Source organism: Pavona decussata, unplaced genomic scaffold, assembly GCF_977016875.1.
Source record: "Pavona decussata unplaced genomic scaffold, jaPavDecu1.1 SCAFFOLD_248, whole genome shotgun sequence".
Lineage (NCBI taxonomy): Eukaryota > Metazoa > Cnidaria > Anthozoa > Scleractinia > Agariciidae > Pavona > Pavona decussata.
In genome coordinates, this window is record NW_028145652.1 from 545,091 (window position 1) to 567,813 (window position 22,723).

The 22,723-nt window shown below is 39.1% G+C and overlaps 1 protein-coding gene across 5 annotated transcripts; it reads left to right on the top strand.

Annotated features, from left to right (window-relative positions):
* The first annotated feature begins 556 nt into the window (after positions 1-556).
* Positions 557-21,464, top strand: LOC146457105 (uncharacterized). Of its 5 annotated transcripts, none has more exons than XM_085092354.1 (14): positions 557-671; positions 864-969; positions 5,422-5,694; positions 6,677-6,793; positions 8,869-9,099; positions 10,063-10,248; positions 11,754-11,939; positions 12,501-12,686; positions 13,609-13,797; positions 14,598-14,657; positions 15,057-15,230; positions 15,801-15,977; positions 18,013-18,135; positions 20,453-21,463. In XM_085092354.1, exons 2-14 carry the CDS (start codon positions 879-881, stop codon positions 20,830-20,832), a joined length of 2,373 nt encoding a protein of 790 aa, XP_084948480.1. In that variant the 5' UTR covers positions 557-671; positions 864-878; the 3' UTR covers positions 20,833-21,463. The 5 variants fall into 5 exon arrangements, with proteins under 5 accessions (XP_084948480.1, XP_084948478.1, XP_084948479.1 ...); XM_085092352.1 differs by having other exon boundaries at positions 18,004-18,135; positions 20,453-21,462; XM_085092353.1 differs by having other exon boundaries at positions 15,804-15,977; positions 18,004-18,135; positions 20,453-21,462.
* Positions 21,465-22,723: the final 1,259 nt, after the last annotated feature.

Sequence of the window (22,723 nt, forward strand, 5' to 3'; positions counted from 1 at the left end):
TTATCGTCGTCATTTAATTAAAAGAATTACAAGTGAAAAGGAAAAAGAAACCGATAGAAGAAGTACAGAGGCCGTTTAACGGCAACTCGATGTTCAGAGACATTTCTGCTACCGGCAAAACAAAATGGGTGTTAAAACTAGTGGCAACATGTTCTACCAGTGCTCGACTTTCAAGGCTTATCTTTTGAGTAACGACCTTATATTGTAAGTCAAAGCAAACCGGAAACTAACTTTCGCAAGCATTTCGTTTGATTTTCCCGGCTATAAAGTGGCCACGATTGGAGAGATCAAGATCTGCTTTCTCCCTTCTAACAGAAAAAAAGGCTCTTCGAAAAATGGCAACGAGAAGAAACAAATTAGCCGTTCTGGAAACATGTGATCTGCCAATGAATTCTCCAAACTCATGACGTTGTAAACGTATGGTATTGAGTAAAGAGAACTTAATTGTTTGCATACCTGTCATGGTACCAGAATCAGGCAAAATGGTAAGCTATTTGTCTTCCCCATTGTAAACAAAGGAAAACATCTTGCTGTCCATTAAATATTAAAGACCGAGATTTGAAACAAAAACTGCTAGATCAAGCAGCTTTCCACTTAACGGGTTTTAAGGGAATTACATCAAATCTTTTTTCGCATATCTTCACTGCTCGTGGAGGAAAAGGCGGCACAAAGTAAGTTTTTCTCATTGTTATTAATTGTAAAGTTTTTTTTTTTTATTAAAGGCTTTTCTTCATTATGGTAGATAAATTGCCATTTTCACTTTCGGAAATTCGTAATTGATTTCAAGGCTATCCTCTAAATTAGATTCTCAAGTGAACATTTTCAAAGCACTTGCAGTCATTGATCGTTTTTCTTCTTTCAAGAGCAACTATCGCCGGATGGATTGGAGCTATTGGTCACTTATTTGTTATTTGGGAGCCTGGTTGCTCTTCACCGCTTCTGTCGTCAATCCACATGCTTTAAAAGGAGGTATGATCAAACCTTTAAACATTATCCTTTGTGTACCTTCAAACACAAAGGGATAGACTCTTTCATAGCCCGTATATATTGTTTAACTCTTGGAAATCAACGCTGCCGTTCCTGAAAAAGTGCTCAGAGATAGATCGCAGTGATCACAAAGAAACGAGGCATGCTGTATTTAGGTTCTTAACGGTTGCATAGTGTGTTTTGTTTTCATTGCGATCTCTGCAATCGTTGGAATTAAGTCTACGATCACTTTCACCTCTACTGTGATCATAGTAGTCTCAACCTATATTTAGGAAACCAGAAAAAAAAAAAATGTAATTAGTAAAGCCGGGATACCTCTGGCAACATCGATAGGCCTTTTTTTCTTTTATACTCATTTCTCTTCTTGCTCAGAAGCGTCGCACAAGCAAGAGTGTAGATTGTTTGGATATCCGCACTCAAGCCGGCGGATCGCAGAGAGAAATTATAAGGCTTTTTGTGAGTAATACGGGAGCATACACCGTAACGTAACGCGATAAGTTAGCCGGCCTGTTCGCAATTCACCGATATTGGTTTGGGTTTTGGTTCACGATCGTGTAAACTTCTATTTAACAAAAATATAGTCTTATCGTTTCAGTAGACCACTTAATGATTCTGATTGCAAAAATGTCAAATACAGAGTAATTTTTGGACGCATTGACCAAAAAGTCAAAATGAAATGTATTTCCCAAAGTCACAGAGACTGTGATTGTTGTCTACCGATTCTTAACAAAAACGAGATTATTGGATAATGCACTGATTCTAGAGTTTGATTGGCTTAGCGGCCATGTGATATCAGTCATTATTAAATTCTCAGCCTTGGATAATGCATTTCTAGCGTTCTGATTGGTTCGCTAAATCACGGTTATCAGCTTATATACCGTAGCTTGACCTTGCCCGATTGCCCCGGGTGTCGCTAAGCTAATTTTTTTTTTCGGCAGGAAGCGAAAGTTTCTTCGGAAAAATGGAGAAAAAGAAAAAAAGAAATACCAGGCAATGCCATCTCAAGATAACCACAATAAAAGCCACAACGTTCGGAATAACACTATTTAATGGTCCGTATCTCTGAACGTTTCTTTAAAATCACAAAAAAAGTTTACGATTTAGATCACATAATAACAACAACAATAATAACAACCGGTTACCTTCAGAATTTTCAGGATGGCTTGCAAATCCTGGCGGTACGAAGTTTTCGAAAACCGATCAAAGAAATGTCTCGCCTTTATGTTTCTACACTTTTGCGAGGACTTCAGCTACAAATGTTCATCAATGAAATCCGTACGAGCGGCAGCCATAATGTTTGTTTCCGTCGCTCGGCACTACTCAGCAAAACATTTGCACAAATGTGCACAGCTATTACGCTTCTCGATAAACTTGAATTTTAAAAACTTGCACTGAATGCTTGTCTCAGTGAGTGTACCTCGTATACTTGGACTTGCCTTAAATGTTTTAAAACGTTTGCGAGGATTTCAGTTCGGCAGAAAAAAAAAAGCCGTCCTTGATCTCTTCCTTCGCTCGGCATCACACAGCAGAGCATTTGCTCAAATATGCACAACATATTACGCTTTTCGATGAGCTGGAACGTCAAAAACACTCGAATGTTTGTCTCAGAAAGGTAGTTACTCGTACACTTGAATGTTTCTTGAATTTTAGATGTCCGGCTGTGTCTGATTTACTTCGCTTTCGATTTTTAATTCAACTCCGTTCGCAAACCGATGCACGTGTCATGTGATCATTACGTGGTCGCTTTGTTCGGAAGTTGCCTCAACATCCGGTCGTTTTAATTTGAAAGAAACTTTTACTTAAAATAAAATTCAGTAAACTTCAACAGCAATATCCGAACGCGGAGAATTCAATAAAACAATTATTCCATTCGCGCTTGTTGGATATGAGATTGGTTATAGCCAACTCGGCGCTTCGCGGCTCGTTGGCTATTTACCATCTCATATCCAACGCGCGCTCATGGAATAATTGTTAATTATGCCATGCACGAAAAGTAGCGGCCATTAAAACGTCTTCTTGTTGTTCTTGTAAAATAAAATCTGCAAGATCTAGGAATATTTCTTTTGATATAGCCAACGCGATGCTGTGCATCCTTGGCTATCTATCATCTTTTTTCCAGTGCGTGATCGTGGAATATGGTCAAAACTAGACGAATATAAATCTCCTAGCGTGTCTTCAGGTTACGAAAGTTGACTGGCTGTGCTTACTTACTATCAACTGAAGGATAAATAGTGAGTAGCGAAAACGTGCTCAACACGCGTAGTTAATGTTTCTACTTCAAAACAAAACAAAACAAAAAAAAAAGTGAGCCACGTAACAACAACAAATTTATTCTTTGATTTATACATGGTACATTGATATATTGGACTAGCCCGCAAATAGCCAAGCTAATCTAAGCAGGCCAGTCAAAGATTATGTGAAGTGAAACTCCTTATGTTTGTGGAACGTTAATTTAAGATTTATTCTAAAGAAGTCAATTGTATTGGCGTAATAGTTGATTTGACGATGCTGTTTTTAATGTCACCCGATAAAAATCTCAGGTTAATCAGGTTAAGCTGTTAAATAGAGAACGACCGATTTGAGTCATTAGATTCTAATTCGGAATTTGCTCATTGGTTCCTCAATGAAATTTTTTTTTTTTTTTAATTTTTAACTTACATTAATGATACAGAGATACTGAAAATGAAATGTGTAAAATTCAATAATAATAATGATAATGTTGAGAACATCAATGCTGTTTGCAATAAATAATGCACTACTAACACTAAAATTGTTGCAATTATACTACTTAAAATATTGATACAACACTAATTGCAATAAATTGTCAACAAACTGCTGTCTTGTCTTGTCAGTACCCAGTATATTTGTTCTCTAAAGAAAGGGTGTGTGATTTAAGCTTTAACCATGGAATTAAACATAATTTTCTTACCCTCTTGCCTATTCTATTCAGCTTGAGGCGAATTTAATGTTTAAATTCAACGTTGTTGAGAATCTTCAGTGTTTCTGCTTCTTTTATGATACTGCACCTCTTTTATCGATTAGTATGCTGTTCTGATTAATGCGACATTTCTTGAGTGTTGTTCCAGTTTGTCCTGGAGGCAAACTACTTCGCTTCGCCAACCTTTCGCTCTGCCGTACTCAGTGCGGCCTCTGTATATTGACGTGGTTTCGTAGGATTATTCCACTCACACCTCGAGTGAGGTACCAGCTGGTCACTATTCAACTTCGTTTTTGAGCTCCACTGACTCAAGTGCTACGTAAGTTTTAGTTCTAGCATCCACAAAAAACAAACAAACAAAAACAACAGCAGAATAAAATAAATTAAAAAAAAAAAAACATTACCATTGTCGTTCCGGTGTTCACCAGCGTTTTCCTAACTTCTTTTGCCTGACTTGCGACCGACTCAATAGCGTTCAATGCGACAGTGGCTTCGGCGATAACAGGTTGTCACTTTTCTTCGGTGGTCACTGTATTTGCTTTTTGGAGACACCTCATCCTTGTCCTCCATGGAAGTTCATTCATCGTTCCTGTGTTTTACCTCAGTTCGCTTCTTGTTCAGTCTGGATGTTACAGCTGCTTGTTTCTCCCCAGAACTATTAAACTTATACTTAATAATCGAACGTAAAATTTTTGAATGAGGCACGTCGAGTCCACTGTGCATTCTTCCAAGCAAGGTAAAGATTATTGTAGATAATCCTTTGTTACATAATAAGCAAAAATAATAATAATAATAAAGCTAACTGAAAAAAAAAAAAGATATATATATCCAATAGTAATAACGATTAAAACAACTTAATTTCAATGTTTAGTCTTAAAATAAAGTCTGAAACCGCCAAATGGAAGTACTAAAAATTAAAATCAATAATAATAAAAGGTAATAATTAATTTACATAAAAAAAGGGGAAGGGGGGAGAGAGGGGATTGCTTTCCGATTATAAGCTTTGAACAGAGCTCTTTCCCTCCCCTAGCAAGGCAAAAATGTTGCCCTTGTTGCGATCTTTTATTTAGACGATGTTAGCTACCAATTCTTCCTAAATATACCGAAGAAGCTCCCCGAGATGCAGGAAGACCATGGCTCTGTTGAAGTGGTATTACCGTCAGTACTAGCTTCATTATCCATAGTAAGGTAATTCCGAATCCTCCAAACCGTTTGTAGCCCCCCTTTATCCCCACCTCCAGGTGTAGACTTGTCCCAGTCTGATTCTAAAATGACAGTTCTTCATTATTTTATTAGCCAGCCTTCCGCACTCAAACCAGTCTTAGACCTGTGCTAAACGTAACAGTATGCATACCGGTTTGTTACAAAGGAAGCACTGACAAATTCTTTATTTTATCCCATAGGTCTGTGAAAGTGGCCTTCATTTTAGTCATAAATCCTCGTCACACTGTATTGAAATGTTTTGATGATCATTTTATCATTTAATTTGCCTCCAGATTATAAACGCGATGTAATTCCTTGCGATTACAACTGCCCAGCCTACTGTTCTCCGGAATGTGAGCCCTCATGCTGTAGTAATTATAACTATCCACCCCCTGCCACACTTCCACCCCCTTTTACACCACAACCCGGACCTCCGGGACCTGACGGTCCAGTGGGACCCGAAGGACCTCCTGGACCAACCGGACCTAAGGGAATACCGGGACCTTCCGGACCACAGGGTCCACCGGGACCTCCTGGTGCTCCTGGAAGTTTAGCCGGTCCACCTGGTATGTATGTACTAGTTAGTGCCAACTAAGTAAAATTGCAAAATTATGTTGGATCCATAGAAAACAAATATACTGCAAACTGAGGCTTAGCTAACAACGGAGTCATAGGCGTTACTGGTGTATCAAAAACGTTTTCTCAAAGCACTCTTTTTTAAATCATTAAAAAGTCTGAAAGGTTGAGAGAAGCCTTGCTACAAACACAACAACTTACAATTATATATAAAGCTAATGGAGGCGCATGTTAAAAACAAGTATATTCTTTAATATTTACTCAGAAACAACGTTGCAAAAATTCGTTGATGACATATTCTTTGGCGAAATCTCTGTTAAATAACGAAACGGAAATAAGTTTGTACGAATGGCATGTACTATTGCCAACTAAGTAAAACTAGAGAATTAACTTCGATTCTTAGAAACCAAACAAACTTCAAACTGTGTGCTATTAGTATATCAAAATGGAATTCCCCAAGTACTTTTTTTTACAACTCATTAAAAAAGTCTAAAAGGTTGATGAAGCATTGTCTCAAACAACAACAACTTACAAATAGATATATAGCCTAAGCAAACAAGTATATTCTATAACTTTATTCAGAAATAACGCTACAAAAATTTATTGCCGACATATTCTTATATTTCTCGAAATCTCTGTTTAATAACGAAAAGGAAATGAATTTTCTTTCATTAAAAAACTAGGCAAAACGTTTCCGTTGAGCAACTTTTTCATGGAACTCGCAGTGAAAGTGAGACCAGATACGCGTCAATATTGAAGGATTATCTATAGCTCTGGCTTTTCGTGAACTTGCAGACGTTTGATAAGTTTAGAAGCATATTTTTCCAGCTAGGGGAAGAAAAAAGTACCACCACCAACAAAATCACTAGGCACAGTATAAGTTGAAATTTTACCAAAAGAAAATTTAACTAGCTCCATTCATTGCCTTAAAAACTGATTTTGCAAAGCTTTGTGGTTTTCTTATCTATTGAGGTATTCCAGGTCCTTCTGGAATTCCAGGTCAACCAGGAAGTTTGGGGGAGCCGGGTGATATGGGACTCGCTGGGCCGCCCGGGCCAGCCGGACCAGCAGGGCTCACAGGACCAATGGGTAAACGCCAAAGCAGACTGGGGATGCGTTCAATTGTGCTTTTTCTTGATAAATAAAATAGACACATTAAAGGGAGAGTTTCACGGTTCGGCGCATGTGCGAGCGATAACGTAAGCGCTGTCAAGCCAATTGGTTTTGAAAATTAGAAGCGAGTACACAACATCGGCGGGATACGGCGGGCAAGTTTTTATAACTTGCTAGCATAAAATTAAACTGACCGGCTAGTGTTTCGGTCACGTTTCAGAAAGAAACAAAAAGGCTGTCCATGTAAAACACATGGGGATTTTTGCAGCGCCGCTTCGTGAATGTCCAATAACATTCAAGAAATGCCAGAACTTATGCGAACGTATACGGTTTTATTTTAGTACAATGTCGATATCTCGCGGCATCAACCTTTTTTATTACGCGCGGTTCTAAAAGCCGAGAAGCTCCCTCAAACTTACGTACTTAAATCCAGTATTTCATCAGCATTCAGTGATAAACTTACTATAGTGTGTACGCTCGATAGCCTGATTTTATTAGACCAGCGAGAAGGCGAAGAACGAGAAATCCGCAAGCTTCAAGAAGCGATGCGACTCTTTAGTAACAACAACACTGAGCGTCCTTCCGAGATGCTGGAATGCATTTGAGAAAACTCTGCCATGGTGGCAATCTAAACTGCGTTTGCCATTCGCAATGACCATAATTTTATAGATAAATGAATACCTTACAATAGATTTTGTATTTTGCCGCAAATCTTTTGGATTTTTTTTCTACTGCCCGCTATTCGAGCCCGCTAATAGACGACTACAACTAACTCGCACATTTGATCTCATATTTATTCGCTTCGCGTCTCAGTGTTGTACAATTTTTTCCATCCAAAGCAAAAAACTGATGTTTGATGTTGTTTGTCCGTCGAATTCTCCGTTTTTGACAGTTGACTTCCATATGAACAAACAGTACGATTGAAATCTAGAAAATCCTCGCGAGTACACCCAAACCAGTTGGTGACCTTTGCCATTTCCAGGGAAGAAGATGTGCCGCGAAATCGTTGTCTATTTTAAACAGACTTATCTCTTTACCAATTTTCCACGTTTGGTGGGCATATCTTGTTAACCACAGTGGATTTCTACATCCACTCCACCCCGTCCGCTTTAACTTCTGTGCTTCCAGAGAGTCCACAGAACGTCCCGTCGCCGGTCGGCCGCGACGTCTCCTTGCCGATACATCGACAAAATGTCGTTTTCGGATGCTTAAACACTTTAAACCTTACAAAAATCGAACTTATATTTACAACAGGAAACAAAGATTATAAAAAGTGAAGAACGAAGAGCGGATGATCCAAATTCGGGCGCGATTTCAACAGATTGTTCCACCATAAGCTCTCATCGAATTTAGTGTCGACCCGTACAATTTATTTTTGAGCCGGTCTGCTCGTGCATGCGCTTGACCGTGAAACTCGGCCTTTAAGAACAACTACAAACGTTGGAAATTCGCTCCTAATTCCGCATACGAACAATCATTATAAGGTGTAACCATCTAAATATCTTATGGACGGTTGATCTCAAGAGTGCAGGCAGCCATGTATCAATGCGTGGTGGTGGTGGTGCTGGAGGGGGGGGGGGGGGGGGTGGGGGGAGTGCAAGGCGGAGGGGGTAGAGAAAACATAATTTATGTTACATTAAAAAGCGTTGTCACAAGTTAGTTTAGACGTTGTGTGGTTATGACGTGGCTGGCAGCAGTGGTTTATTTGCATTGTATCGAAATATTTTCTAGGATACGAGTGGTCATACAATAATGTCAGTTGAACGCATCCTAACTTGACTATTTGCTTGTTGAGTGCTGAACCGACCGTTTAACGTCTTATGTGTTTTCTTGGGCAGCAATTACCGCATGGGAAATAAAACACTTTTAACTAGAATTTTATTTTGGTGGGCAGTTAAATTTAGTATCCAGAGTCCCTATCTAGAGAACTGAGAATGTCACTGGTTTTCTTAATGATATCGTTTAAAACAATCCGGCAAGATCTTAACAAGATTATAGGATCTACAACCGCCGACTTAAAATTTGATATATTCATTCCTTACGGTAATCAGGACCAACAGGAGCTCCTGGAGATGTAGGGGTTATGGGAGCCATGGGGGAATCGGGAAGGCAAGGAGACCAGGGGGCAGCCGGGCAACCCGGACCCCCGGGACAACCCGGGCCTCCTGGAGTACCGGGCGTTGCCGCTCAGCCGCAATGTCTTGAGATCTGTGAGACCCTCTGCATTGGCGTATGCCGCAGTGAGTGTTGTAAACCTAAATCCAGCAGTTCAGGACTAGCGGGTGAGTGTACTACTAAATGGGACAAACAAACTAATAAAATATTTTGAAAACATTTTCACTTCATAAATTAAGGTTACAACTGAACAATGAACATTTAAAATGGCAACGTTCTTCCCTACTGGAGTCAATATGCAATGGTGTCGCTTTGCTTGACTTTGTACGTTAAATTTTATGTTATAGCTATGGTCTACATTCCAGCGTTAACGAACGTTTAAGTTTTGGAAAAATTAGTGCGTGGATTCGACGTGCACATTGTCTTTCAGTCAAGTGCTACCTGTACATTCTTTAATCAAAAAGTGATTTCAAGGATTAATTTAATAGTTCTGGGTAGAAACCAGCAGCTGCAATCCAGAAAATGAGGGTTGGATAACGAACACAAAACGGATGTCCGATTTTCCACGGAGGACGAGGATTAAAAATCTTCAAGACCAGCAGTGACCACCGCCAAAGAAGATATTCTCTACTAAAGGCCCTGCCCCATGCGTAAACGACAAGTAACTGGCAAGTGGCAAGAAAACAAGAAACGCTGGGAGTATTCAAGCAACAGTGTTAAATGTTTCACTGGAGTTAATAAGAAAAAGTCGCCGAAGATTAGAAACACAGGCAAACAGGAAATTAGATGCTCGTGGCTCTTAAAGTGTTAATGAAACACCTGGAACGAATAAACATCACACTTGATGCAGTAGAGCTCAAAAACTGTGCAACCAAGAAGCCAAAATTTACGAAAACTGGAAAAGATGACCTCCATTACAACTAAAAAGAGAAAACAGTAGTCATAAAAAGCAAGCGGAACACAAGGTTTCTGTCACTCAAAAAAAAAAAAATACAATGCCTTTTCTTCTGCTTTCTTCATGAACACCGAAAAATGTAATCTACCAGAGCTTAAAAATGTCCGTCCGTCCGTCTGTCCTACCTAAGCCTTCACGGTATTACTTACTCTTTATTCCGGGCCCGTGAATTTAGGAGTTCCTCAGCCAAGCTTTAGTGGACAAGATGGAAGCATGGGGCCAAGCGGGGCAGCTGGTAATCAAGGACTTCCGGGAGTTATGGGACGACCGGGGGCCCCGGGTCCACCAGGACTTCCAGGTCCACCGGCAACAGCACCTCCTATTTTATACGGTCCACCACCTGGGAAACCTTGGCCAGCAGGTATCGGGAATATCAATCTCGTTGATTTGTTGAACTTGGTAACGCTTAATCGATATAACTTTTTGAAACGACACTTCTGATGGATACTAGATAAATGAAACGCATTGAGGCTTTGAGCCCGATAATGGTTTGTTGTTTGCAACACTGCGTTGCAGCTTTTCACTTTGATGCAGTCAATCGTTTATTTACGGTGCAGGGCATTATAACTACAACCGAAGGTTTCCTTTTGGTCTTAAGAGCTGGTTAGCTCGCTATGGGAATGTCCTGGCTAATTGTTCCATGTCACGTGGAGATTGGTCGTTTAACAAGGGTAGCACTCAACAGTGTGTTATTATTGGTCATTAATGACAAACCTATTGCTCTCAGATTTAGGATCACCTTAAATTTTATTTATTTATTTATTTATTTATTTTTTATTTTATTGTTTTTTTTTTTTTTTTTGATGACAGGGGAAAGCCAGAGTATCTAGAGAAAATCTAGCTCTCTCTAATTCATGACGCCAGTTTTGAAAATCGACGCCGGGGCATAACTGAAGGAGGCGCGTGCTCTCACTACTGTGCCACCCCTTCTTCTCCACCCCCTCCCACCTCCCCCAACCCCCTCCCCATTCAAACAACAGAGAGTCTGAAATTAAGATTGACAACATCACTGTAAAATGTCAGATAAGACTTTTGTTAAAGTGTAACTTGAGTTTACCGGGTAGCACTTCATTCTAAATTTGAGCCATTCGTATGATACTAAATTCCAGCGCTGTCATCATGACCGATGGGAAACATAAGGTTCGAATAAATTCGAGCACACTAGTTTCCAGTAAAAAGCATATTTGAAAAAAAAAAATACCACCTAACTTTCTGATTTTTGTTCTGTGTTTTTGGTTTAGCATCTTCTGCCATCAATCCCTGTTTCTCTCGATCCAATGTAGGCTCAGGAATGAAAATTGTCGCTATTTTGAGTTTTTCAGTACCTAGTGCTAGTTCTACTATGCCTACTGAAACCCCTAACTAACACTGGGTATGAAGTCGTTGAAAGTTCATGTTAACAAGCCCGTAAGAAGATTGCACAGTTGAATTCCATATCTAGAAGTAAGCCATGAAACCGATCGTTCAAATTAGGTTTTGTTTGTTTGTTGTTGTTTTTCCAACTGGGGTCTGGACAGTGTTTACGAGATTATAACGGAAATAAAATACAATTTCTATTATATTTTTGGCCCTGTGATTAGATGGAATAATGGTCGAATCGACTTCCAACCCGGCGTTTGTTGGGGGTTTCATGATGGGACTAAGTCATTTTGCAGCGTAAAACTGGGACTGAGTAACTGAAAGTTTTAAAATAGTGGCAGTAGAGGGGGAATGAAGGCAGAAGAAAGGTGGAAATCAAAAAATAAAGAACAAAAAAACAGACTGTAAGATGATTTGATTTAATAGCTGCTTTTTCTGCTTAACCTTACTCGAGGCGTATGTTTCCTATCGCTCATGTTGTCATTTGTTTTACGTTTGACAATTTAGGAGTTCCTCTGCCAAACTTAGGTGGAGCAGACGGGTCTATGGGACCAACGGGAGCTTCAGGGGATAAAGGAGCCCCGGGAGCTATGGGGCAACGGGGTGCCCCAGGTCCACCGGGACCTCCAGGGCCACCTGCAACAGCACCCCCAATTTTATACGGCCCTCCACCAGGAAAACCCTGGCCAGCAGGTATTAAGAATACGGGGTTTTTTTAATATAGCATATATTTTTATTGTAACACTATTACTAACATAACAACACAAAAAACGTATTATATAACATACAATACTGTACTCTGCTCCAACAGTAAACACTGCTTAGAATGGGGAACTAACAGGACTAAGATACAAATACTTATAACACTTACAGGACATTGGTCTATTGAATAGAATACGGCGCCGGCTAACTCATTAAGCATGGTTAGGCTTTTACTTCTACGTTATAATGTTGATTTGGAGTTAAAATACATTTGAAAATATTTTATTATCAACGCTGCGATAACGAACGCTGTGCTTATAGCTGTCAGTGATTTTAAGACTGTCATTTTTCTTGCTAAAAATATAACAACAGATCTAGCCATGTACAACCTTCCTTGCTAGGTGTAAGTTACATATATGTCTTAGATTAAAATCGTACGTTAACAAAATTAAAGTTGTAAGATTCCACCGAGAGTTTTTGCGAGATACATTTTAGTTTGCTTTTTACCTAGGTGGCTAACATTCGTGTTAAAAGTTTTTACTTCCATTTCAGGAGTGCCTCTGCCAAAACTGAGCGGGGCAGATGGTGCTGCAGGAGCAACAGGAGCGTCGGGAAATAAAGGATCCCCAGGAGCAATGGGACAACCCGGGGCTCCCGGTCCTCCTGGGCCACCGGGACCACCAGCAACAGCACCCCCTATTTTATATGGTCCACCACCGGGGAAACCTTGGCCGGCAGGTATAAAAAAAATGTTATAAAACTAACTTAATTAACTTGGTTAAAGTAGGAAGTGAGAGGACACGAACTGACGGACGTTCGAGAAATAGACTTACATAAAGGAGTTGACAAGGTCAGTTTTGTTTAAATTTTAAGGTGGCTACCCTGAATACTTACACTGAATAGATTGTTATGTATCTATCAATGTTAAGCCGTTGGGGGTTGGACAGGTCGGGAAAAGGCAGGACATTTGCACTTTGTTTGCTCCCTTCTTTGACCGTTGACAAGCGCGACAGAGTTTTTCTTTCTCGGAACTATCGGTCCGATAGTCGCCCCGCGGAAATTTGACGTTCTAAAAACTACGAGGGCTTATATATGTTATTTTTTATTATATATATGTTGTTTTAAGAGCGTCAAATTCCCAACAGGCAACTATCGGACCGTGAGTCCCAAGAAAGAAACACCCTATTGTTTTTATTATCGTTCACAACTTAATCTTGTTCCGCTTAAATTTCCCTGAGACTGGCATTTCGAATTTACAACTCAACAAGTTGGCCTTTAAGGAGAACGATTTAAATAAAAAAAAAAAAAAAAAAAAAAAAAGAAGAAAAAAGATGAATGAACATTGTAAAGGATGCAAAGAAAACGAAAAAATAAATTAGAGGCTTTTTTCCGTAAGTATTAAATGCCCTATTGAACACTATGCGTTGATAATGTCTCTTTGCGGATAAACACTATCGCATCCCATACGTGATCAATATAAATCAAACAAACAGGGGGAAATACTAAGTATGACCTATGACGTTTGATTAGTTTCACTGTTGCTTGTATTTTAGCTTGCCCCTCGAGATCATCATAATGTAGGCCAAATAGAAAACAACATATGCTATACAGTAAACCTTCAAATAGGATACTTATATTTGTTATACGCTTGCTAATTCAGGCGTCCCTCTGCCAAACTTGAGTAGTGCAGCAGAAGAGGCCAAGGGACTAACTGGAACAGCAGGTGACAAAGGAGCCCCCGGTGCTCGAGGACAACCAGGGGCCCCGGGTCCACCGGGACCTCCCGGAATACCAGCAACAGCACCCCCTATCTTATACGGTCCTCCTCCAGGAAAACCTTGGCCAGCAGGTACATATACTAGAGATAATAATACTAGAGATAATAATTAATGAATAGCCAAGAGGAGTTTTCAGTTAGGTGTCGTAAATGCAAGAGCCAAACGTCATCACTTTAACTACTTAAATAAAACGTAAACGCTCGCATCCTGAGCGAGTGGGAAGCAAATTTAAGTTTTTACATCAACCCCGGTGAAAGGCGAAATGGCTATCTACACTTTATTGCACTTGAATACTAACAATCCTATACAGCAAAAGTTGTTTCAGTTTACTTTATTACCGACCGTTATTAAAAATATATTTTTAATTGACTGACTGACTGACTGACTGACTGAATCACTTGTTCGTGATTCTATCTGTCTGTCTAGATCACTATTAATTGTTAAGTTTTCGTTCCTCTACAGTAATGCAGTCTTATAATAGATTCCTTAACACAGTGTAACTGTTGAAAAATATGCACAATAGGTGAGCGCTCATAACAACGTGAAGTGCTGGTAATAGAATAATTTTATTTAATCGAGGAAATTAGGGTGTCATTACCCAAGATCGGGAAACTGACCAAAATTAACAACCTTTATAACCTAATCTGACTGGACCGCTAACAGAATGCTGTAATAGACTCTAGAGATTGGACATTCCCATCCTAGCAGTATGCAGGATCTTTTTGCCATGAATAATTAATGTAATCGGTAGGTGACACGTTGGACTCCTAATAGGACCACTCGGATTTTCTTCCGAGCATGCCTGTGTCATTTACTGATTAATACATCATTCTCATGAAGACGATTTGTTGTTTCTGTTTTTGTACTTCAGGCGTACCTCTGCCAACACCCCCGTCTTTGGGATCTTTGACCGGAGCACAAGGTGCTACTGGTAAGGAGCCATACGGGTAAACTCTTTAAGATAGCCATGAGATTTTTAATAAGATTTTATTCAGACACCATATTTTTTAAACATTTTTCAGTTATATATTTTTTCTTATACCAAATGTACTCTATGCATTTTCTTTTTTTCTTAAAGTATTTCAAGTTTTTGTATAATTTTGTAGCTTTTAAAGCTATATTACGTGTATACGTAATTCAGCTTCTAGCTGCAAAGTATGTCAACAAAGTATATATCTATCAGTATCTATCTACTGCAATCATGTGATGAACACTTGTATAACCAACAAAGAAAACAAAATTGGCTGGTCTATACAATCATTCGCGAGCAAGTGTCTGATGATGGTTTAGGATAAATTCAAAAAGTCTAACTGACGTGAGTTTCGTCTAGGTCCAACAGGGCAAAAAGGAGCTCCAGGAGTTAACGGCGCAATGGGAACACCAGGAGTCCAGGGAGACCCCGGAGCAGCCGGACCACCGGGACCACCAGGGCCGCCCGGACTACAGGGCATACCAGGGCCAAATGCGGCCACCGCAGCTTCGGCTGGCACACCAGGAATTTCAGGTAAAGGCATTATAAGAAATATAAGCCTGCACAGGTGTTTGTGCGCTACGAACGGTACGTAACCGAAGTAGAATGTTACCTTTTTGGATTTTATCTTCTTTCCCCATTCGCGGTAGGGGGGAAATCTATATGACTCCTTATCCCTCCCCCACCCCTACACTCCGTCCCCACACACTCAAACACAATATCATTATTATTATTATTATTATTATTATTATTATTATTATTATTATTGATTACTTACTTAATGCGTCAAACTTTTCTTGGCAAATTTTCTGTGAATTGGATATTTTAAAATTAGATATTTTAACTTGTAAATAGCTTAGAATATGTTAATATTGATGTTTTATTATTATTATTATTATTATTATTATTATTATTATTATTATTATTATTTATTCTAAAGTTTAACACTTTGTGTCATCAAAGATCGATGGTGTCTTTAGGCGAAGCCATCAAACTCGTATACCGTGGGGGAAACTAGAATAAGTGTGAGTGATCCACCATTGTTTTTTGATAACGATTTCCGTTTAATTTTAAACTAAAAAAATGTTTTGAATTACGGTCCAGTAGGGCCAAAAGGAGTTCCAGGGGTTAACGGAGCAATGGGAGCACCTGGAGCCCAAAGAGATCCCGGAACAGCCGGACCACCGGCACCACCCGGAACACCTGGCATACTAGGACCAAACGCTGCCGCTGCTGCAGCTGCTTCTCCAGGAGCCCCGTCTGCAGCACCGAGACCTTCAGGTAGAGATACTGTTTTAAATCAGAATTGTTCATCAGCTACGTGTGGTAACCGGAAGCAAAATATTTCATCTGTTGGATTATTTTTGCTTCTCGCCATGATTAGGCTGGCGATAATGTTAGAATGTCACAAGAGAGAAACATTCAGCTTCCTCGGTTTGTGACTATGTCCATTTTTAAGTCTTTTTTTTTTTTTTTTTTTTTTTTTTTTTTTTCACTTTTTAACTTGTCTTCCGTTCAGGAATATTGATTCGAGAGTAAGCCTCATTGTTGAATTACAAAGCCCAGTGATAGTTGAATAAAATGGTTTTAAGTTGTCAGAAAAGTATTTTGGCGTTTCCATTGCTTTTGCATTAGTATGCTCTGTTAAAAAAAAAAAAAAAAAAAAAAAAAAAATCGCGCGACTTTCTCAACCAATGGGAAGCCCAACCAAAACTAATCGGGACTTGCTTGCACGGGTTTTCCCGCGTCTGGCGGCGGTTACTTGCTGTTGTTTCGAATTCTGATTAGCTCATTTTGCTGTTTACGTCTGTTGTGATTGGCCAGAGCAATAACTTTGTTTTGGTTTTATGATACTCAATTCAAAACCTCTCTATATACTCGAACACAGAAACCCTGTCAGTATTCAGTGCTTTCATTTAAGAGGAGAACTTTGAAAGTCTGTTATAAATAGATAGTAAAAACAGTTTACAAAGACTAGAGCTAGATCAGATTAAGGCTGGCGCATGCGTTAGTCCTCCACAGGTACTTGGAATCTAAAAAACCATCGGACATCAAGAGGAAATTGTCTTCTCCCCTCTCCAAACTGAGCCTCTAAAGAGCAGACGTCTGAGGTCGGGTGTGTGTAGACGTTGACGCTAAACATTTGGATTTGGATTTGAATTGGATGTGGATTTGCTTGTTAAGGAAATAGTTTTTAAGCTATTTTGGTCTAAAATTCGTCATTAGTTCAATTGTTGATTATTCTCTACAGCGACTAAGTATAGTTTTCCCTTCCTGTTGAAATTGGTATGTGCTTTTATAAATACAAAATTCAAGGTATTATTCTTCATCATATTCGAAAGAAGAAGAGAGGAATGAAAGTAACCGAAAAATAACATCTGAAACGATACAGTGCCGGATATTTATCAGCTCAGACAAACTCCAGGTCTGAAAATAGGTCTGGAGTGCCTGGGCCTGGGTGCTTGAACCATTTTAAGATAAGTGTGAGCTTTTGGCGGTAGTTCCGTACCTTTCGAAGGATTCTCTGGGTGCACTTGTTCTGTTCCCCATCTTAGCAAACCGTCTTCAGCCGAGTAATCTAATATTGCACACTTGAAATTCTTCGGAACACAGAGAATGGTAAACGAAAACTCATACTAATTTTAACATGCTTTATGCGACGAGACCCTGTTTCTCGAAGATCCCGATACGTTTTAATTAAAGTTACTCGACACAGAAAGCACTTTATGTGCACATTCTTACTCAATCTTATTTCTCAACATATTGTGTATATAGTGAGTAGTTAAACAATTTTATGCACAGTTTGAAATCTCATTTTGTTACACTTTGAAGTTTCATTTTACTTCATCAAATACATAGCATGCAGAGCTATTTCAAATTCGAGTTTATGATAATGATTAACAGAGACTCGACTTTTCCTGATTTTGGAAGCAAAACCCGTATAATTCTATAGTTCTTTGGATTTATTCGGTAAGTTAACAGTAAAAAATTATTACCAAATCGATAATATAATACCGATTTGAAAAAAAAAAAAAATTGGGCCCGGTAAATTATATGGAACGTTTCATGAAACGGTCCCCAGGTCGGAAGAAAAGCGTAAGCAAATTGGTGTGGTTTTATCTCAGTTAGCGTCAGGCCTCGGATAAACAGAACGGTATACACCACTACGAAAACTTCCGAAGTGTACCGCCGGGCTCTATTTGAAAGGTGAAGGTCAATGCCATTGATATATATATATATATATATCCTTTATCCTTAAATGATACTCACAGTAGTTTCTAATGGAATTCTTTTTTTTTTTTTTTAGGTTTAATAGGACCAATAGGACCCAAAGGACCTCAAGGACTGGCAAAACAGGGAGATCCGGCAGCTGGACCTGTTGGACCACAAGGAACTCCAGGAATGACAGCCCCTGCCGCTGGAGCACCAGGAGCAGCGGGTAATTAAGCTGGACCATGGGGAAGAGGGGGGGGGGGGGGGATTCTTCCCGCGGCAACTTTGTACCTGAATAACTTTTTTAATATTTATCATATTTTTACGCTCTGAAACTTCCGTAAATTTTCAGAAATTGATCAGGGAAAAATTTAATGTGATCGGATTGTGCTGATTGACCATTTTTTGACAGGCATTTTTTTTTTTTGAAAACAGAAAAATTAACCTTTCTTCCATCAACTGTTATGTTCTTAGCTTATATTAGTGTTCCTTTGTTGGTCTTGATTACTTTTCGTTCAATCTTGGAGCTGTCCTGAAATTTCGGAATCCAAGATGACCGCCATTTGGCAATCAGACCTAATTGAATACACCCAGCCGCAATCTCAGATCCTCTAATAGAAATTTATCAGTTAAACCCTCTTTTAATCTCAATTTGTATGGTAAACGAGCTTTTTCGTTGCTGCCCCGGAACTTTGGAATAGCTTACCTGAGGACGCTAAATCTGCAAACTCGATTGATGATTTTAAACGCAAACTTAAAAAAATTTCTTTTTATGCGAGCTTATGAATCGTGATGTTTTTTTTTTATTTGTTATCTGGTCGATTTTTTTAATTGTGTACATTTATTTATCTTGTAGTTAGCGTCTAGTTTAATGCGAATTTCTTGGGATCATTTCTACTTTTTTTAGTTCTATCTAATTTATTGTAAACAGCGCCTTTGAATCTTGTAGAAAAGGCGCTATATAAATGGATTATTATTATTATTATTATTATTATTATTATTATTGTTATTATTATTATTATTATTATTATTATTATTATTATTATTATTATTATTATTATTTTTATTATTATTATTATTATTATTATTATTATTATTATTATTATTATTATTATTATTATTACTATTATGACCACGTCATGTGACGACATCAATTCGCGATGCGAACCTCAAAAGAAGTACTAGCTATCCTCAAAATCTCACTGTCATGGCTTTTATACTTGCGAAGCTATTGAGGGGGGATTTCTCTCCCGGCCCCTCACCCTGATAACTCATCCAGCTACGATAGCTTTGACAATTGTTGTATTTCGATTAGTCGCCATATCATGATGATACTCGCGTGTAGTACACGTACATGGAAAAGAGAACGAGCCAGCACTGTAAAAACCTAGTCATGTATTACAGGATTAATGAGAAAAGGAATATAACTGAGAATGATGTATAATTCTACGAGGACTCATTGCGATTACTTGTCTATAACATAGAGGGAAAAATTTTCTTAAAACTATCGAGGCATTTCGTAAAACAGTCAGCCATGGCCAGGAGTAAAAACACTCATTCGAAAGCAAGACAAAAAACAAACAATCACCTGTTTCTTTAGTGTACAAAGCGGACAAATCGAGAAGGGTTGATTGTTATATACATATAATTAAGAGAAAATAAAAGTTAAAATTCATGAGAAAACAAACAACAATTAAAGCAAAATTAATACATGTAAAGCATCAATTATTTTGATTCACCCAGCACTGTGAATCTTTCTACCGCTAGAAAATCACACGATTACAGATCAATAAAAATAGCAAACCGTGGGTCCAAAGAAGGAACTTGCAGAGTAATTTTTTTCCACTGAATTAGACCTGCTCCTTCCTCTCATCAAAAGGACACTGCTATTATTGTTCAGTTATCGTTCGTTGGTAGAAGCAGAAGCGAGGTGAAAGCACTTGGTGCGGCCATGAATAATTTTAGTTTTTCAACTGAACAAATCCGATCAAGTGTTAAGCTTTTGACACAGATAATGTCTTGCTGTTTCTTGAATGAAACGAAAGTTCACCTTTAGGAATTTCCTTTGTAGCTGTAGCACTTGATTTCCAAGTATTTTTGGCGCAAAGAATCCGGCTTAAAAAGTCAAACTCCAAACAACCTGAAAAAAGTCGTTGTTGTCCCGGCACAAAATGAAGAAACCAACAAAATGTGGTAATGGCGTGCTTAGCCAACCAGGCTCGACCAATCAGGAGTGAGTAATTTTGCCTTCGATGAGAGGAAAATTAAGAAAAAAAAAATGCCCTCTTTTTGACCAATCAGCATTCAGTAATTTTGCCCCCTATGTTATAAGAAAAAATAAGAATTCTTTCAAACTGTATTAGTCATTAACGGAAAGTGTGAAATATCAGCTCCTATCTCATTAGATAGGTGATTCCAAATGATGTCAGTTTCGCTTTGTGTACGTGAACCTCTTATTGCTTTCAACGATTGGTGCGTTCAGCAGTATTCCTCTCAGAATTGACCAGAATCTCACAACTCATCTTTCTTTATGTTATGTTCAGGTATCCAGGGTCCTAAAGGATCCGATGGGGCTCCGGGAGCTATGGGTGCAATGGGAAGTCCTGGAGATCAGGGAGCAGCTGGACCCCCTGGACCACCGGGGCCACCGGGACCTCCCGGAATACCAGGGCCTGGCGCCAAGACATGTCCCGCAATTTGCAAAAGGACGTGTGTTGGTTTTTGCCCTTCGTTGAACTGCTGCAGAAGGTCAGAAATTCCAGAGAAGAAATTTCTAATGCAAGATACACACGAGATTATGCCAATTACCGTTGAAACGTTAAAGGGCGGAAATAATCCAGTGCAGGGACCCGCGCAAGCAAAGACCAGAGTGCAAGGAGGGCCAATTGTACAGGGGTATCCTCAGGCAGGGATACATTTTTAGGGCATTCTTCTAGCCCCATTAAGATTTGGACATTTATTGATCGATAAACCAAAAAGGATCTAAATCTAACACATATCTCATTAAAAGCAATATTTCTGGCAACTACTGATTTGATGTAAGAGACATTGACCAATGTTCCTTTGCTTAAAACAAAACAACCATACATTGTTCAGTTGGTTTAATAAAGACGCCACATTTAAATAATTTTTGAAAGAAACCCTAAAAGTTTCTAGAACCTTGCTTTGCGGGCTTGGGTAACTGCGACATTCCAACACAAGTATGTACTATATTTTTTCTGTCGAAACCTTTCTTACAGCTTATACTATCTGTGGATATAGGGAGAACCCTCCCACGACTTTGCATATAGGATATTCCAACCTCCCTAATCCTCCTGGTCGTTTTTAATAATTTATCTTATTCGAGTGTTTAGAACTTTGTTAATCTTGGGTTCACAGTAATTGGCGCTAGCAGTTGTGGTCACCCTGCCTTGACCAAGTACTTGTTTATTTTCTGTTTACGTTGTCATGTCATGTTCTGTTTATAGTTTTATTTTAGAAGGCGAAGTCTAATAAAGGAAAAAATGAAATAAAATAAAATAATAATTCGTGGAATAAATACAAAATACGAAAATTAGTGACATGAGGGAGGGAGGGGGGGGGGGAGGGAGGGGGGGGGGGGGAGGGCCGGTTCCCGGGCGTAAGGACTACTCTGAACGTAGCTTTTTGTCGATGCCCGAGCAAACTTCTTGGCACCGTGCCTGGCTACGGGCGCTACCTCCAAGATAGCACTTGGCACAATTCCTGAGCACAGGTACTGGTCTGAACTGGATTTCGTCATTTTCCACGCTATTTCCTCATGCGTCCCTGTGATACAGTAACCAAAATGGCTAGTGTTAAATGTAAATCGACTAAACAGAACACGAACGCTCTTGGGCATCAAGGAGTCTGAACAACGTCCCGTTTACCCCGGGCACGGGGCCTTATCACCGGCACCTAGTAAGCCAATGAACAGGTCCCCAAGTGGGGTATAGGGCGAAGTAAAAAATCGACCATACGGCGTTCTGCTCGTCCGGCTCTCGCCCTATACCCCACTTGGGAGCCTTTTCACAGGCTCTCACCTAGTCTGAACTTGGTCTTTTCAGACATTAGGCGCTTGGTTTTATCGTATTGTGACTTGAGTACAGGCGTTTTTACTTTATATTTTTTTCGCTGTTGATTGATCTCGGTGTTTTGGTGCACTTTTGACTGTTTTTGTCCGGGGCCGGGGATTGACACTAGACCAGGCCTTATCTGTTTGGAAAGTTTCTTAACTTGAACATTCTCTAGCTGTACTCTGTTAACGACAATAAATGATAATAGTAAGCCTGATTTTTTATTTATCATGTGACGATTGAATAAAAATAGAAAACTTTTAAAATTAAATATTAAAAATATTGTGGCTTATGATAAAAAGAAAATACAAACAAACCAGAAAGTAAATTTCAGAGAAATCACTTAAACTAGATTTGCAATTTTTTTCTCAAACCGGAACACACACTTTTCACTCCCAGCAAAATCCATGACAAGAAAAATATATTGACAAGAAATGTTTTGAAATTTTAACCGAATTACTCGGCTATTGTTGGTACTTTGTTTTCGAAGTTACAAACCATGCAGAAACAAAACTTAATGCAAATTATGGCAGTACTAAGTGGTACATACGGTAGCAGATGATTACCACTCTTGTCATGTGTATTTAGACACCATTTCATATATCGAAAAAATCGAAAGAGGTCGAGTGGTACAGTCAATGATTAATGAGGCCCTTCTATTGTGCTGTAGAGGACTAAGCCAAGCTAAAACTTTTTGGTAAAATATGCTTGTCTCTGAATACGAGTATGACTTGGATGTAC

Excerpts from the sequence above, each read along its gene's own strand:
- LOC146457105 (XM_085092352.1), top strand. The coding sequence starts at position 879 with ATGGATTGGAGCTATTGGTCACTTATTTGTTATTTGGGAGCCTGGTTG. Across the intron at positions 12,687-13,608 it reads GGGGAAACCTTGGCCGGCAG|GCGTCCCTCTGCCAAACTTG; the intron begins GTATAAAAAAAA and ends TTGCTAATTCAG. Across the intron at positions 15,978-18,003 it reads TGCAGCACCGAGACCTTCAG|GTTTAATAGGACCAATAGGA; the intron begins GTAGAGATACTG and ends TTTTTTTTTTAG.